This window comes from Equus asinus, chromosome 1 (assembly GCF_041296235.1).
Source record: "Equus asinus isolate D_3611 breed Donkey chromosome 1, EquAss-T2T_v2, whole genome shotgun sequence".
Taxonomy (NCBI): Eukaryota; Metazoa; Chordata; class Mammalia; order Perissodactyla; family Equidae; genus Equus; species Equus asinus.
In genome coordinates this window covers 162,473,416-162,488,999 of record NC_091790.1, presented here as the reverse complement: position 1 = coordinate 162,488,999, position 15,584 = coordinate 162,473,416, and the positions used below count along the sequence as shown (strand labels likewise).

The 15,584-nt window shown below is 37.5% G+C and overlaps 1 protein-coding gene across 3 annotated transcripts in view; it reads right to left on the bottom strand.

The window, feature by feature from the left end:
- AVL9 (AVL9 cell migration associated) overlaps positions 1-15,584 on the bottom strand; it is a 55,275-nt gene that overhangs the window by 31,560 nt on the left and 8,131 nt on the right. For all 3 annotated transcript variants that reach the window (XM_014841084.3, XM_070511580.1, XM_044765189.2), the window contains exons 2-4: positions 5,880-6,000; positions 4,360-4,445; positions 1,559-1,630 (exon numbers count right to left, since the gene is read on the bottom strand). In XM_014841084.3, the coding sequence (XP_014696570.1) occupies positions 1,559-1,630; positions 4,360-4,445; positions 5,880-6,000 (279 nt within the window). The remainder of the gene's footprint in view (positions 1-1,558; positions 1,631-4,359; positions 4,446-5,879; positions 6,001-15,584) is intronic.

The following is a 15,584-nucleotide window of genomic DNA, read 5'->3' as shown; positions in this document are numbered from 1 at the left end:
GAAGCAAAAAGAGGAAGATTGGCACAGATATTAGCTCAGGGCCAATCTTCCTCACCGGAAAAAACCAACACACAAAAAAGTGAAAAAAAAAAAAACCCAACTTGAAAAATCTTAGAATAGAAAAGAGCTTATGGGGTTGTTTTCAGAATTAAATAACACAGGTAAAAGCACTTAGTAGAGTAACTGGCACACGGAAAGCATTTAAACAATAGCTATTATTATCATAACATTTTAAACATTCTAATTCTGCACACTGTTCTGCTGGCTTGTGGCAGCTTTTAATCATCCTGATAGCAGCCAGTTCTTATATCTAATTGCACGTTCATGAGTAAATTTAAGTTCATTTCCCCTTTTTTGTCCTCTGTGGAGGCTTAGAATAACTAATCTGTGTCCTCTACCATAATACTTTTGTATACTTGAGCAAAGTTATTCCTTAATTCTTAACTTCTCCTATTTAAGACCCTCTTCTACCATTTCCCTTCTTGTATTTTTAATGTTCTTTTCTAGATGTTTTCTGATTTAAATTAAATTGATTTAAATCAAATTGAATTAAATTATGATTATTATTATTCATGGTTTTTTTCTTTAAGCTTGGTAATAAAAGCCAAAACAAATCCTATTTTGCAAAACTCAACTTATATTAAGCAAACTACATTTAAATTGTCTGTGGATATAAGAAACTGGACAATTGCAGAAGAAATAATTAAACAAAACCTACATACATTTGGTGACTAGGCTAATGAAGTAGTCTCAATTTTGGTTTAGGTTAACTGCAGAAATGTTTGTATTCAGTAATCATATAGATCTCAGATAATTAATGTGATAGAGGTCTGGATTTTTCCCCACACAGGGTATTTGGGCGACTATATTTTACATGTAGAATTAGGCAGTTGGTGTAACTGGAAAAGGTGTTATTATCCCATTAATAAAAATGGAACACCACAAATGATTTAATGAAGAGAGCTACAAAAAATACAAAATGTTATATATTTTATTTTTAAAAATAAAAAGTTAAAATGATTGTACACTTGCATCTGATCAACTTGTACTGAGAAGGAACAATTTTAAAGTATTGTTATAGTACAATTCATTACGTCATTTCCTTTCCTCAAACATTTCAAGTTTTTAAAGAACAAGTTAAGGCTACAATTTTTCATCGCACAAGAGTCACGCACTTCTATACTGTCAATAAAATCTGAGCAATTATAATATTTGGAATTTTAGTAAAGTATTATTTATCCAAAGTCTTGAGAACAAAACAAAAATGGATAAATGAACTTTATCAGCTATCTCATTTTGGTCGTGTCAACCTCCTTCCCTAAAACCTATCTGTTAGATCTCCTTCCTCTCGTCTAGTTTTGGGCAGAGGAGCAAACGAGAATAAAACTGCTGAAAGGCAAAGAGAAAGAGGAGATGCGAGAGCATAAATAATGAGCTCCGAATTTCAATATATTACTGCTTTCATAAATCTCTCCACATTCTAATAATGCCTTATCCTCAAATAAAAATCTGTCATGAATGTTGAACAAACACATTAACAAGTTATTTGGTCTCTCACCAGCTTGCTTAGAACACAGACACTCTTCTGGACAGTCTCTCTGGTGACATCTGCTTGCCGGACTTTCAATGCCTATTATAAACAAACAGTCATCATTAGAAATATTTCACAGAAATATTTAAAAACCATTATTTTTAAATATAAAACTAGCAATTAGATAGAAAAAATTTCTTGCATTTAGTTAATTTAATTCAAAAAGTATATATTGAGAATCTCAGAAAATATTTATTGAATGAATGGATTCGGCCAGAGCGCTATGCACCAGAATCTGGCAGGCAATGGGAATATAACAGTGAGAGACAATCTCTACTCTCAAAGAACTTACAGTCTGCAGGGGAATACCTTATGTATAAGTTGCCACATCCATAATACAAATCAATGGTCCCTGGTTCTGGTTTTAAAATAGGCAGCCCTCTCAGAGACCACTGTTTCTGGTGAGAAGGGGATAGTTTAAGAGATGACAAAAACAGGTTGTTTCTCCAGATGGAAGAACTGTCAGCAGTTTTGTTAAGCTGATTGTTCTATGGTACCTGGAGTCTATCCTGCTGACTTGTATTGTAGCCCAGACCTGAGCCATAACTCACACCTCAGCATTCTGGGGATGACCATGTGAGATTTCTACAGTTCTCTGCTGGGAGAAAACAAGCCTTGATTTGATCAGCCTCAGGTGAGGCTGCGAGGGGAGTAAGAACGACTCTTCCCCATCTCGTGTACTGCCTGATGTCTCCCTGGATCTGTCCTGAGGACTGAGGGGCCTCAGTGTCTTCAACTGACTGATGATTAGTCATTAAATTAAGCCCAGAATAGAGCTTTTCCTCAATCTGTTTTCTATCTCTCCGCCTTAACTGGATTCATCCATCAGGTCCCACCTTCGTTCAGAGGGAATTAAAGTCTTTCTCCTAGGCTCTAGATCCCTCTGATATCTGGAATATTTGTTTGCTTATCAGATGAGGCTAGACAAACCTGGAGAAATGAGCAAATCCAATATACCGTGGAGTGACCGGGTCAGACCCAGGAAGTGAGAGAGACAGGCAGTACGAAATGCCATTTAAAGCCTTTGCAGAGCATGAGAACTGTTGTTAATGACAACATCTCTAGAGAAATAATTTTACTAGTGCTTATATAACATTTAGGAGAAAAGAGGTAGTAAAAGGAACAGATTTCCAAGAAAAGGCAATAGCTCAATTCATCTCATATAAAAGGATGTAAGGATAACAGTACATGAAGAAATCAAATGCACAAAGCTACCAGACTAACTCTTATTCTCAGGTTTCTTTATCTTTAAATTCAGTTATTCATTCCACAAAGATTTACTGGGTGTGTCCTATGTCCCAGGCCCTGGCATGGAGGGTTCTTTCACGGAAGTTAACTACTTTGGGTATGCTGGAATTTACACCTGCAGTTTACTTTCAAATGCTTCAGGGAAAAACACACACACACAGCAAATATGGTAGAACATTAACAATTGTTACATCTAGACAGTGGGTATACAGGTGTTCATTGTATGATTCTTTCAATTTTCTGCATCTTTGAAATGTTCATTATAAAACGTTAAAAATTTTTCAAAAGATTACTAAGTTAATTATTCACCTGAGGAAGTTTTTAAAATTTATAATTGCCTAGGCTCTACTCCCAGAGAGTCTAATTCAGTCAGTAGAAGGAAAGGCCAGGCAAATATATTAAAAAAAAAAAAAGCCTCCAGGTAATTCTGGTTAAAAACCATTGTTTTGGAGCAGTGGTTTGCGATCTTGGCTATCTATTAAAATCAGCTGGGGAGCTTTCCAGACCATTAAATCAGAATCTCCGGGGTTGGGACCCAGTCATCCCTGGTATTTAAAGCTCCCCAGGTAACTCCAGTGAGCAGCCGAGGCTGAGAAGCACTCACTACTGCAGAGTATTAAATAGTGCTCTCACGAGAAGAAAGAGATTTTTACTCATAAAGCGTATCCTCACCACGAAACAGCGCTGCTCAGAAGCAAACCAAGAAAGGGAGAGCTCCCCATCTTGGTTTATTTGAATTTATTATTTAGAGCTATTATACTAAGTCAGGCATTAAACTAGCAGGTAGTTTCAGAATTATCAAAATCTTAGTTATACATAATTAAGATAACTTGTGAGTAGTTTGAGGCTATTATAAGTATTTTCCAATACTTCTAAAATGCTGCTTTAAAGAAAATACATTACCACTCCATTTTTCTAAATTACATACCAAACATTGGAAATAGGAAATTCAAGGACACCATGAAATTTAAATACAGTATTCTAAAGACATATGGATAATTTAGGTATCACTATCTAAAAATAATGTACCAAATATTATGATACAAGATAATTATAGTCACCAATGTCAACTAAGAAAAACATTCATGTGAATAAACTGGTAATACTGGTAAAACAGCTACAAACTGTTTATAAATTTTTTTGAGGAAGATTGGCCCTGAGCTAATATCCATTGCCAACCTCGCTCTTTTTCGCTTGAGGAAGACTGTCCCTGATCTAAGATCTGTGCCAATCTTCCTCTATTTTGTATGTAGGACACCACCACAGCATGGCTTGATGAGTAGCGTGTAGGTCCACAGCTGGGATCTGAACCCACGAACCCCGGGCTGTGAAAGCAGAGTATGTAAACTTAACCACTACGCCACTGGGTCGGCCCCTATAAAAATTTTAAACAATATCACAAGCACCACATGAAAAATAAGCACTATGTATTTCCCCAAATCTTACATTTTGTTAGAATTTGAATTGGTAAGAAAAGAATTTTGGAGTGTTTCTTTTTTTGTTCATTCTAACTATCGTACCTTGGCTTCAATTTGTCGATAGCAAGAGATACCATATACTGTGGCTCCATTTCCGTTTCTGGGTGGCAAGTGAAAAAACACAGTATCTAAGAGATACACAGAAAAATGTAAGTACCAAAGTGAATTACCCTTTACTAGTAAATAAGGAAATGTGAAGTTATTATAATGCAGTCACTGAAACAAAAATGATAATGTAATAAGGAAACCTGTATTATACTTATTTCTAGCATCACAACCACTAGTTTCTTAGAATTCCTCTCACCGCCTTACAGTGTACACTCATCACAAAAAGCCCAGGAGGCTGACTTATAACAGGTTCAACTGAGACTACAATCACTTATCTCACAAAATACTTTATCTAGGATTATATATAGGATTATTATAATATGTAGAATATAATAGTACAGGATTATTCCAGATTAAAAGTAGAGAATCATAAAACCCAGAGGCAACACATGAATCTCGACTAGATCCAAGAGATTCTTGGGACAACTGGGGTAATTTGAACATAATTAGGCGGTATTATGGGATTACTGCTAAATCCCTTACCTGTGATAACAGTACTACATGTTATCCTGGGGAATGATCTTATTCTTAGGAGATGCATGCTGAAGTATTTAGAGGTAAAGTGTCATGATGTTTACAACTGACTTTCAAATAGTACAGGCAAAATTGTACACATACACAAATAAAAAGAAAATCTGTGGAATATTTGCTGTATTATTCTTTCAAGATTTCTGTATGTTTAAAAGCTTTCATAATAAAACAGAAAAAAGATTTGTGACGTTAAAAATACTATACTTAAATTTTATGTTAAACTGTGTAGTAACATTTGCTTCATTTCATACAAAGATTATTAAATATTAGGAAAACAGTTAATCAAACCAAGTTTAATCTAGTGTTTTCGTAGAGCCTCTCTAAGACTATGATAAAATAGTCCTTGATTAAGCCAGTCAAGCGCTCATTTACAAGGTGGTAGGAGACTCAGTACTAACTTCAGGACACTGGTCTCTTTAAGGGTGTTAGCAAGCTCCGCACGCATGTAAGCAAACTTTCAAGCATAGCACTGTGATAGCAATGGCTCCAGGCCTGGAGAAGCAATCTCAGCTGTTTCCAGGTGGGCACTGGAACACTGACCTAGTAAGTCTGCGGCTAGAGTGCCAGTCAGTCTGCAGCTGGTGCAGGTAAGCCCTTTAGTCTGCCTCTGAGAGGAGTCTCAAGTATAAATGCAGGAAGTGCTATCAGTAGCAGATGTCCTAATCAGGCTCATCACTTACCTTGGCCAGGGCTACTGGCAAGAGTGGACAAGGTTCACCAGCCATTACCAATATAAGCCTGGCACCCCTCTGGAGATCCTCTACTTGATGACAAGTCATCTCCAAACAAGCATTTAAATATTTTATGAATAGTCACAATAGGCCAAAGCCCTTTCATTTATCAACGTACTTAGAATCTAAGATGTCTTGGCAAATTAAATAAAAAAAGGCACCTACCAATTGCTTTGCTGTGTGTTTACATACCTTCCTGGTAGTTGTGTGCGCCATCTGGTAAGGCAAGGAAGGGCAAGTATTTCCACTCTTCAGGTAAAGTGTGACTATCATGTCCCTCTCCTGGAATCAGGGGCGGGTAGGAGAATTCAACCTAAAATGGGAAGAAATGTTAGCCAAAAGGTTGTTGATCAAAGGGCATTTCATCCTGACAGGCAAAAATGCTTTTAAACTCTGAATGAGAGAAGCAAGGATAAGACACTCTTGTTGATGCATTTGACATTATCAGCAAACCTACTGCATAGAATAGGAAAAAGAAAAAAGGAGTAAGAGGAAAGATTTGTAAGCCTTTTTCTCTTTCTAATTTAAAGGTTGTGATTTAAATTTTAACGTGCATAAGAAGGTAGTGGGTAGGCGCTGGACACATGGTCAAGTGGTTGGGTTTGTGCGCTCCACTTCGGCAGCCCAGGGTTTCACCGGTTCAGATCCTGGGCGTGGACATGGCACTGCTCATTAGGCCATGTTGAGGCAGCGTCCCACATACCACAACTAGAAGGACCCACAACTGAAAAATATACAACTATGTACTGGGGGGATTTGGGGAGAAGAAGCAGAAGAAAAAAAAAGAAGACTGGCAACAGTTGTTAGCTCAAGTGCCAATCTTAAAAAAAAAAACAAAAAAAGAAGGTAGTGGTAGTGAGAGGACTGGATATTTACATTTAGGAGTTGCCACCAAACAGATGGTAATTGAAGCCATGGAGCCCTGAGGAAAACCAGCTTTTCATTGAACTGAGTAGAAAGGGTCCAACAAAGGAGCCTGAGAAGTTGAGCCAAGATCCAGGTTTACTTCCCATCAATTGGTTCCCTTGCTCCCAACACTTGCAGCTTTGAGCTTATGGTTTTAGTGGGAGGTTGGTGGGGGGTGAGTGGACATTAACCAACAATTCAGGTTATATTTTTTAAGACAGAATTGATAGATTAAAGTTCAGTGAAGTTCTCTCTCCAACAGTGTGTCTTGTAGAAATAAAGTTTTTAGTATGCGCCCCCAGTTTCTGGCGCTCCCCAGGTTTATTAGGATGTTCTCTGTGCTTCTGGTTTTTTTTCGTTATTTCAATGAGACTCCTGGATAGGAAGGCAGAATTAAATGCATGGTACTTGAGTTAGCAAATTGATGTAGAAGTTTTAGGTGACTTATGTTTAATTTTCTTTCAAAGTATATTTAAGCAGGAATTTCCACTGCATTAGTAATATATACACTAAAGTTGGAACAGCATAGTAAAAGGAATCACTTTTAGATCCCATCTTTAACATGGAAAGATATGATGGCTCATCTTCCCACATCTCAATGGAATCAAACTGCCACATGAATCGCATAAGAGCCAATTATAAAAGGGTTTTAACAATGATGATTATTTTTAATATATGATCTAGTTCCACATTCGAAATGTTTAAAATCACCGGAAGGACTATAGGTACAGTAAAAAGACTCCCTCCCCGCCTTGACACTACCCCCTGGCTACCCAGTCATTTCCCTGGCCCCATCTCCAGATGCAATCAATGCTTTCAGTTTGAAAGGATTTTTTTTCTTTGAGGAAGATTAGCCCTGAGCTAACATCTGCTGCCAGTCCTCGTCTTTTTGCTGAGTAAGACTGTCCATGAGCTAACAACCGTGACCATCTTCCTCTACTTTATATGTGGGACGCCTGCCACAGTATGGCTTGCCAAGCAGTGCCATGTCCGCACCCGGGATCCGAACCAGCGAACCCCGGGCTGCCAAGAATCAGAACGTGTGCAATTAACCCCTGTGCCACCCTGCCGGCCCCTGAAAGGATTTTTAAAAGGTTTGGATTACGGAGTAAAAATGTTCTCTCAGAGATTGGTCATTTAAGATCGATTAACTGAAGGCTGGGCACAAACAAACTCAAACTACATTTTACGTTTCTCTGTTTTCTCTATATATCCATCATAAAGGTTTTATATATCGACAAGTCTTTAAAGTGTGAGGCAAGGAAGAACGTGGCAAAGAGGTAGTAGAGACATTTACAAATTCAAAACTGATGCTATGAAGCTGGTAGTTATAGAGTTAAAAAAAATTTCCCAATTCAGAATTCTTGCTTTAACACCAGAAAAAACAGAAACAAGGAAATAAATTATTGCATTTTATGTAATCAACACCAAAGTCCAATATATATTTACCATAAGAAGTCTTCGTATTACAAAATGATTTTAGAAAACCACTAATTTTAATGTATATTTATTTAAAAAGCATTTAGTATAGAATAAACATGCTTTTAAATAAATATAAACATCATGGACCCAAATTCTCGTGAGTTTATCATTTAGGATCCAAAAAGTTTAATATAGAAAATTCTAAAAGAAAGTAGTACAAAAATGCTCAACCTCACTTTTAATCATGAAAATGCAATCTGAAAAACTGAAAACCTAAATATTCATCAGGAGAGTGGTTAAATAAATTTTACATCAGTTTTATCCAGCTGTTAAAAAGAATTCACGTATATGGATAAAGCAAGATAAGTATGATATACTGTGTGTAGGCAAAATAAGAGCCCCCCAAAACGTCCATGTCCTGATCCCTGGGATCTGTCAATGCTACCCTACAATGCAAGAGGACTCTGCAGATGTGATTAAGGACCTCGAGATGGGGACTGCCCAGGGAGGCCCAAGGTAAGCACAAGGGTCCTTAGAAGAGGCAGAAGAGTCGGACTCAGAGATATTCGAAGACGCTGTGCTTCAAGAGGCTTTGAAGATGGAGGAAAAGACCATGAGCCAAGCAATGCAGGCAACCTCTAGAAGCCAGAAACGACAAGAAAATCCAGTCTCCCCTAGAATATCCTGAAGAAACACAGCCCTGCCAACACCTTGAATTTTTTTTTTTTTTTGGTGAGAAAGGCAGGCCCTGATCTAACATCTGTGTCAATCTTCCTCTATTTTTCGTATGTGGGATGCCACCACAGCATGGCTTGATGAGCATGGTGTGTAGGTCAGCTCCGGGATCTGAACCCCACAAACCCTGGGCCAGTGAAGTGGAGTGCATGAACTTAACTACTACGCCACCAGGCCGGCCCCACCAACACCTTGATTTTAACCCAATGGAACCCAGTTCAGTTTCTGACTTCCAGAACTCTTTAATAAATTTGTGGGGCTGGCTCGGTGGGGAAGAGGTTAAGTTTGCGCGCTCTGCTTTGGTGGTCTGGGGTTCACTGGTTCGGATCCTGGGTATGGACCTATACACCGCTTATCAAGCCATGCTGTGGCAGGCATCCCACATATAAAATAGAGGAAGATGGGCACAGATGTTAGCTCAGGGCCAATCTTCCTCAGCAAAAAGAGGAGGATTGGCGGCAGATGTTAGCTCAGGGCTAATTTTCCTCAAAAAAATTTATAAATAAATAAATTTGTGTTATTCTAAGTCACTAAGTTTGTGGTAATTTGTCTCAGCAGCAATAGAAAACTAACACATACTGTTAAATTTAAAAAGTGGAATATCAGTAAATATAGTATAATCCTACTTAAACTTATTCCATTTATGCAAAAAATTATACTTACATATCTCTGTAAATGGATTAAAAAACACGCTTGAAAACATACAAGCTAGACTGTTAACAGAGGTTTTATCTCTGGAGAGGTGAACAGGGTTGGGGATCGAAGATAAAGGAATATTCTAGTTAAGTTTTTTTAATCCTCTTTTTTTCTTTGAAAATTTCAAACTTACAGAAAAGTTGAAAGAATATGAACATTATAACCTTTATCTATATTCACAAACTGATCATTTTTTTGCCACATTGCTTTAGCTGTGTTGCATGTATGTAACATACACTTTTTCTGAACCACTTTATAGTAAGTTGACAATATTTTCATTCATTTTTAAGTAAACTGGTATTAATTTTTAAATGGATATGTACTGTTTTTAGAGTTCAAAAACAAACCAAAACAAGCAACAGATAACCACAAGCAGTTCCTAACTTCTGAAGGAAATCTTATTTCTACCCTATCCTCTTGGAGGCAAAGGGAGATGCAGAAATCTCTTTTCTGAAGATTCACCTAACAAGTTACCAATGGCTAGAGTTTAATTAATATCTGATGCTATGCTATGTTCAACATATTCTCCCAAGTCCTGATTCTACTGAAGGAAGATCTGTTTTGGGTGACTCTAGTTGGAACTTAGAATTCAATCAACTCATAAAATTGTTCTAAGTTAAGTGCAGAGACACATATACTCCAAGAATTCCATAGGTAAAACTAAGCTGGCTTTTAAGCTGACTTGGACCCAGAGGGTTTATAACATTTCTTTGGGAAAATGTATTCAGAATTTCAAACAGCTAACTTTTGGGACACAAGTTTTTCATAAATTGTACACTGCCTGTATTGTGTTGGCAGCTTTCTAGAATTCTTTTCTTCTCCTGGTATATTTGCTACCAACAAATCCTTGCATTTGGAAACCGCAGAACTTGCTAATCAAGTTCATACAAACTCCTGTGTCTACACATACACAACAATTTTAATGGCTATATAGTATTGTTTCATTATTCAATCAATCTTTATTGTTGAACATTTTTTTCTAGTTTTTTTTAACATTATTATAAACTACTCAGTATTATTCAAGTGTGGTAATAAAAAATATACATATTTTGTCATTGTCTCTGGTCCTGGCCCAGAGCTCCTAAAATCCTTGAAATTTCCTGGGCGATGGGAACATCTTTTGTTATTCATAACAAGACCCTTTCAACCATACCAGGGTTTATGCTAACGAGGTGACTCTCCGTGGTGGTGGTGGTTGGTGGTGGGGCTAAATAGCTTCAAGATGGGGCCGAAGTCACCAGAAGGACCAAGCCTTGATTAGAAGGTTGGAACTTTCAGCTCCACCTCTTGACCTCCAGGGAGAGGAGAGGGGCTGGAGATCGAGTTGAATCACCAATGGCTATTTAATCAATCCTGCCTATATAATGAAACCTCCATAAAAACTCCTAAACTATGGGGTTCAGGGCACTTCCTGGTTGGCCAAGACACTGAGGTGCTGGGAGGGCAGTGCGCCCAGAGAGGGCATGGAAGCTTCATGCCTCTTCCTCCATACCTTGTCCTATGCATCTCTTCCATTTGGCTATTTCAGAGTTGTATCCTTTATAACAAACCAGTAAAGGTAAGCGGTGTTACCCTGAGCTCTGTTAGTTGTTCTAGCAAATTACAGAACCTGAGAGGGAGTCATGGAAACCTCCGAATTTGTAGCTAAGTTGTTCGGAAGTGCAGGTAGCCTGGGGACCCAAGACTGGCATCTAAAGTGAGGGCATCTTGTGGAACTAAGCCCTTAAACTTGTGGAGTCTGATGCTAACTCTGGGTAGTCAGTGCAGAACAGGACTGAACTGTAGGACACTCAGTTGGTGTCTGGGGAAAAACAAAATAAGAATCTGTTATTTCTTAAGCAATGGGACTTTTAAATCTTAAATTGTATATTCTTCATATTTTGAACAGACTAAATATTCTATGTATCTTTTGATACGTCCAAAATAATCCAGACACACAGTTCATGGCACAGAGCCTTAAGAAGAATTCTCTTAGAAGTTACTTGAGACTTTTAAATAATATTCAGTTGAATCAAAAGGCCATTTAAACAATAATGCAATTAAATGAAGCAGTACAACAGAAAGTAAAGTGAGGTATGGTAGGCTGCCTCACTGCACAACTCCAGGGGAACCACCGACTCTGCAGTTTACACGAAGACTCTCCCTGCACAGCGGGGCTGTGCAAAGTCTGTACAGCTGGATACGGCAGCCTAAGCGTATGTGAAAAACCACTGACAAAAATCAAAGTCAATCCCCAGAGATTAAGAAACATTTAGAATGAATTATCATCTGGTAGGGTTGATAATTAAACAGTGAAAGTTCATAGCCTAAAATCTAAGTTAAATTTGGGGATCAAAGACGGTGTCTGGTAGGGCATTAGCACATGTGATGTGTGACAGATACATCAAATGTCTCCCCAAAGGATAAAGTTACTAAAATTATGCAAATTTCAAATCTCTTTATATGTCAACCAATATTCATGTGGCTGAATCTATTTTGATCCCAATTAGTAGTAATAATTGACATACACGATTACAAAAGAAGATAAGAGGGAAAAAGAAGACAATGACTGATTTCTAAAAAGTGAAAGCTGAATAGAGATGCTCTAATCACAAGGAATAAAAAAGCAATTTTTCTAAATGCTAAATGAACCATGTGAGAAATGGTAACCTAAGTCTGTCCTCCAGGAATGGTAAAAATTACCCCTTTTCATAGTTTACAAATCAAACTGGTGTCCTCTCGTCAGATTCCATTTACTTTGTCCTCAGAAACAAAAGAATGAAAAACTACAAAAACAAAACAGTAACATAGTATCCTGTGTGAGCCCTGAGTACTTCAAAAGTACCCTTTGTTTACTTTCTAACAACGCATTCAACATCCATTCCGCTGTTAGAGAACCATACAAGTAACAGAAGACACAAAGCCACAGAGCGCACAAATTAAACACTTCCATGGGCCCCACAGCTACTGATACAAAGGGGCTGACTGAGAGAAGGAGAGTGCTTCCTAGAAATTCCGGCTGCTGCTCTGCCTCTCCGCTCCCTTTCTAGGCACCTCAGGGATGCTGCCCCCTTCACTCAGAAGCATGGGCTATTTGTTTTCTTAAGAGTAAAAACATTTGAGGCATCAAAGTCAAGGCTCTGTTACACTTTAAAGAAAATCCTGGACGTAGAAGACATGTCTTCTCTAAGTTATGTTTTCTCTCCCAAATCTTTTGAAGGATCAATACTACAAAAGAATTGGCACTTTTCCTCTTCACTCTCTTATAAAGCTGGCAGCAAATGACTATATTTGTCAGCTGCTTATTTCTGAACCAGCTTGTGCTTAACACTCTTCTACCTCAGCATGTCACACTATAGTTTCATGAACCCACTAGATGCCCAGAAAAATAAAGTGTACACTGTAAAGCTGCAATGTTCCTATTGAGACTTACCTATTAAAATAAGTTTTATTGTTTTTAAAACTAAATGGAAATAAGTTTAAAACATTTGCTTTCATATATTTAAGTGAACAAAGGCTGCTAGTTCTATTTTTTATCTAGAATTAAAGAGCTATTTTACTATTCCATATTCCTTTACTTAAGATGAGGTACTTGGTTTATGAACAGGAAAATAGATGATGCGTATTTTAATTTAAATATAAAAATTTATTTTTTATATAATTATGAAGCCCACTACAGTGAATCCAGAATCATATCAAGACTCTATTATAGAAGAACATGACATTTTGCTGGTATCAATAAAATTATACGGGGGCCGGCCTGCTGGCGCAGCGGTTAAGTGCACACGTTCCACTTCTCGGCCGCCCGGGGTCCGCCAGTTCGAATCCTGGGTGCAGATATAGTACTGCTTGGCAAGCCATGATGTGGCAGGTGTCCCACATATAAAGTAGAGGAAGATGGGCATGGATGTTAGCTCAGGGCAAGTCTTCCTCAGCAAAAAAAGAGGAGGATTGGCAGATGTTAGCCCAGGGCTAGTCTCCCCAATGCGCCACCCCCCCCCGAAAATATATATATAACTATATGAGGGAAGTTAATTTTCATACTAAAGGTACTTGAGGTATCAAAATTAAGATGTCATCACTCTGTTTTTCTACTTTAAAACCACTGGAACAAACAAACAAAACAAGAGGAAAAAAACCCCACTGGAACTTTACATAGGTATACACGTTCATTAACATGATGTATATACACAGCCAATTAAAATAAGACTTTATAGAGCCATGCTCCTTTTAAATAAATTATTTCTTCTAGGAAGGAAAAATCTTTACTATCTAGATATGAATAGTGAAATAGAGAAATTCTACTAAGTATTCATCTCCATTAATATTAATGATACAAATATATCTGATATGAGAATAAACAGCACTGTTATAAGGATTTGGCATTCATTGAAACATCATTATTTGCAAATTTACAATTCACAAATCAGAAATGCCAACAGATAGAGAGTCAATGCAGTTTGATTTGTAAGTGTTTCAGACAAATAAAGTGTCATTCATTTCCAATAAAATCAGATTAGTTTTGGAGAGCTACTTTATGTAAGCTAGATAGGTTTAAATGTGTTTACTAATTATGAGCTCTTATTTAAAAGTAAAAAATAGTTTTGAAGAATCTTAAACATACTTGACTTACTAGGATCTTTTACATTAAAGAAATCTAGAACTTCTATATTATCCTAGGTTCCAAGTAAAATAAACACTTTGGTCACGTAGCACAAATGTGTATAACTACATGGAAAAAACTCCAACTTTTACAAACTCAAACCTGATTTAAAAAAACAAAAACCAAATAACAACCACCTAAGTTTTAAAGTAAAATGTTTTTTGTTTTATTTGTAATAACCAAAAACTGGGAATAACCCACATGTCCATTAACAGGAAAATGGGTCAATAAATCATGGTATATTTATACAGTGGAATACTATACAGAAACTACCGACATAAGCAACAACACGGATAAATCTCAGACATAATACCGAGTGAAATGAGTCAGACACAAAAGAGACAACACCCACCTACAGCGACATAGGTCAGAACAGTGGGTACCTTCAGGTGGGGGCACATGCGGGATCTTCCGAAGTGCCGGAATTATTCTATATCTTGATCTGGATGGTGGTTAAAAGCATGTATATGCATGTAAAAATTAAACAAGCTGTATCCTTAAGTTTTGTGCACTTTATTCTTGATAAGTTATACCTCAATTTAAGAAAACAAAATATTTAGGGGCTGGCCCAGTGGTACAGCAGTTAAGTGCGCACATTCCGCTTCGGCGGCCTGGGGTTCGCCAGTTTGGATCCCAGATGCGGACATGGCACGGCTTGGCAAGCATGCTGTGGCAGGCGTCCCACATATAAAGTAGAGGAAGATGGGCATGGATGTTAGCTCAGGGCCAGTCTTCCTCAGCAAAAAGAGGAGGATTGGCAGCAGATGTTAGCTCAGGACTAATCTTCCTCAAAAAAATAAATAAATAAATAAATAAATAAAATGCAAATATCTGAAGTGTACAGAGTTCATATGTTTTGAGGATTTATACATCTACGGGCAACCACCCCGTCAAGACACAGAATCTCATCATCCCAGAAAGTGCCTCTGTTCAGACTGCTATGACCAAACATTGGTTCTGCCTGCTGAATTGAAGGGGATGTTTCTGAAGGTAGCATCTAACGCGGGCACTCAGTAAATGTTTGCTGACTTCATCTTAGAATCATGGAAGTGGAGGGAATCTCAGCAGTCATGTATTTAAAAACTCTCATTTTACAGATGAAGAAACTGAAGTCCATAAACATTAGGCAATGTGCTCCAGGTTACACACCTAATAACCATCAGGGTCAAACTGAAACTCAGGTCTCTTGATTACCAGATATACTTTGCTGTTGATCAAGCAGACAGTGGTAAAGGAGAATCTATCACAGCTGAAAGTACGAAGGAATATTAGGAATACTGTATATAAAGTTCCTCTACCAGATGAGACAGAGGACAAGGACTTGTACAAAACATACGGTGGAATGACAAAGACTGGCCTTCTGGATGAGACGATATAAATGGAACATTATTTATTGGTAGGTTACTGAAAATATATACAAACATGATATCAAAGCTACAAAAAATATTTTCTTGCAAGAAAAAAATTAAAAACTTCCTAACAAATGATTTAAGTCA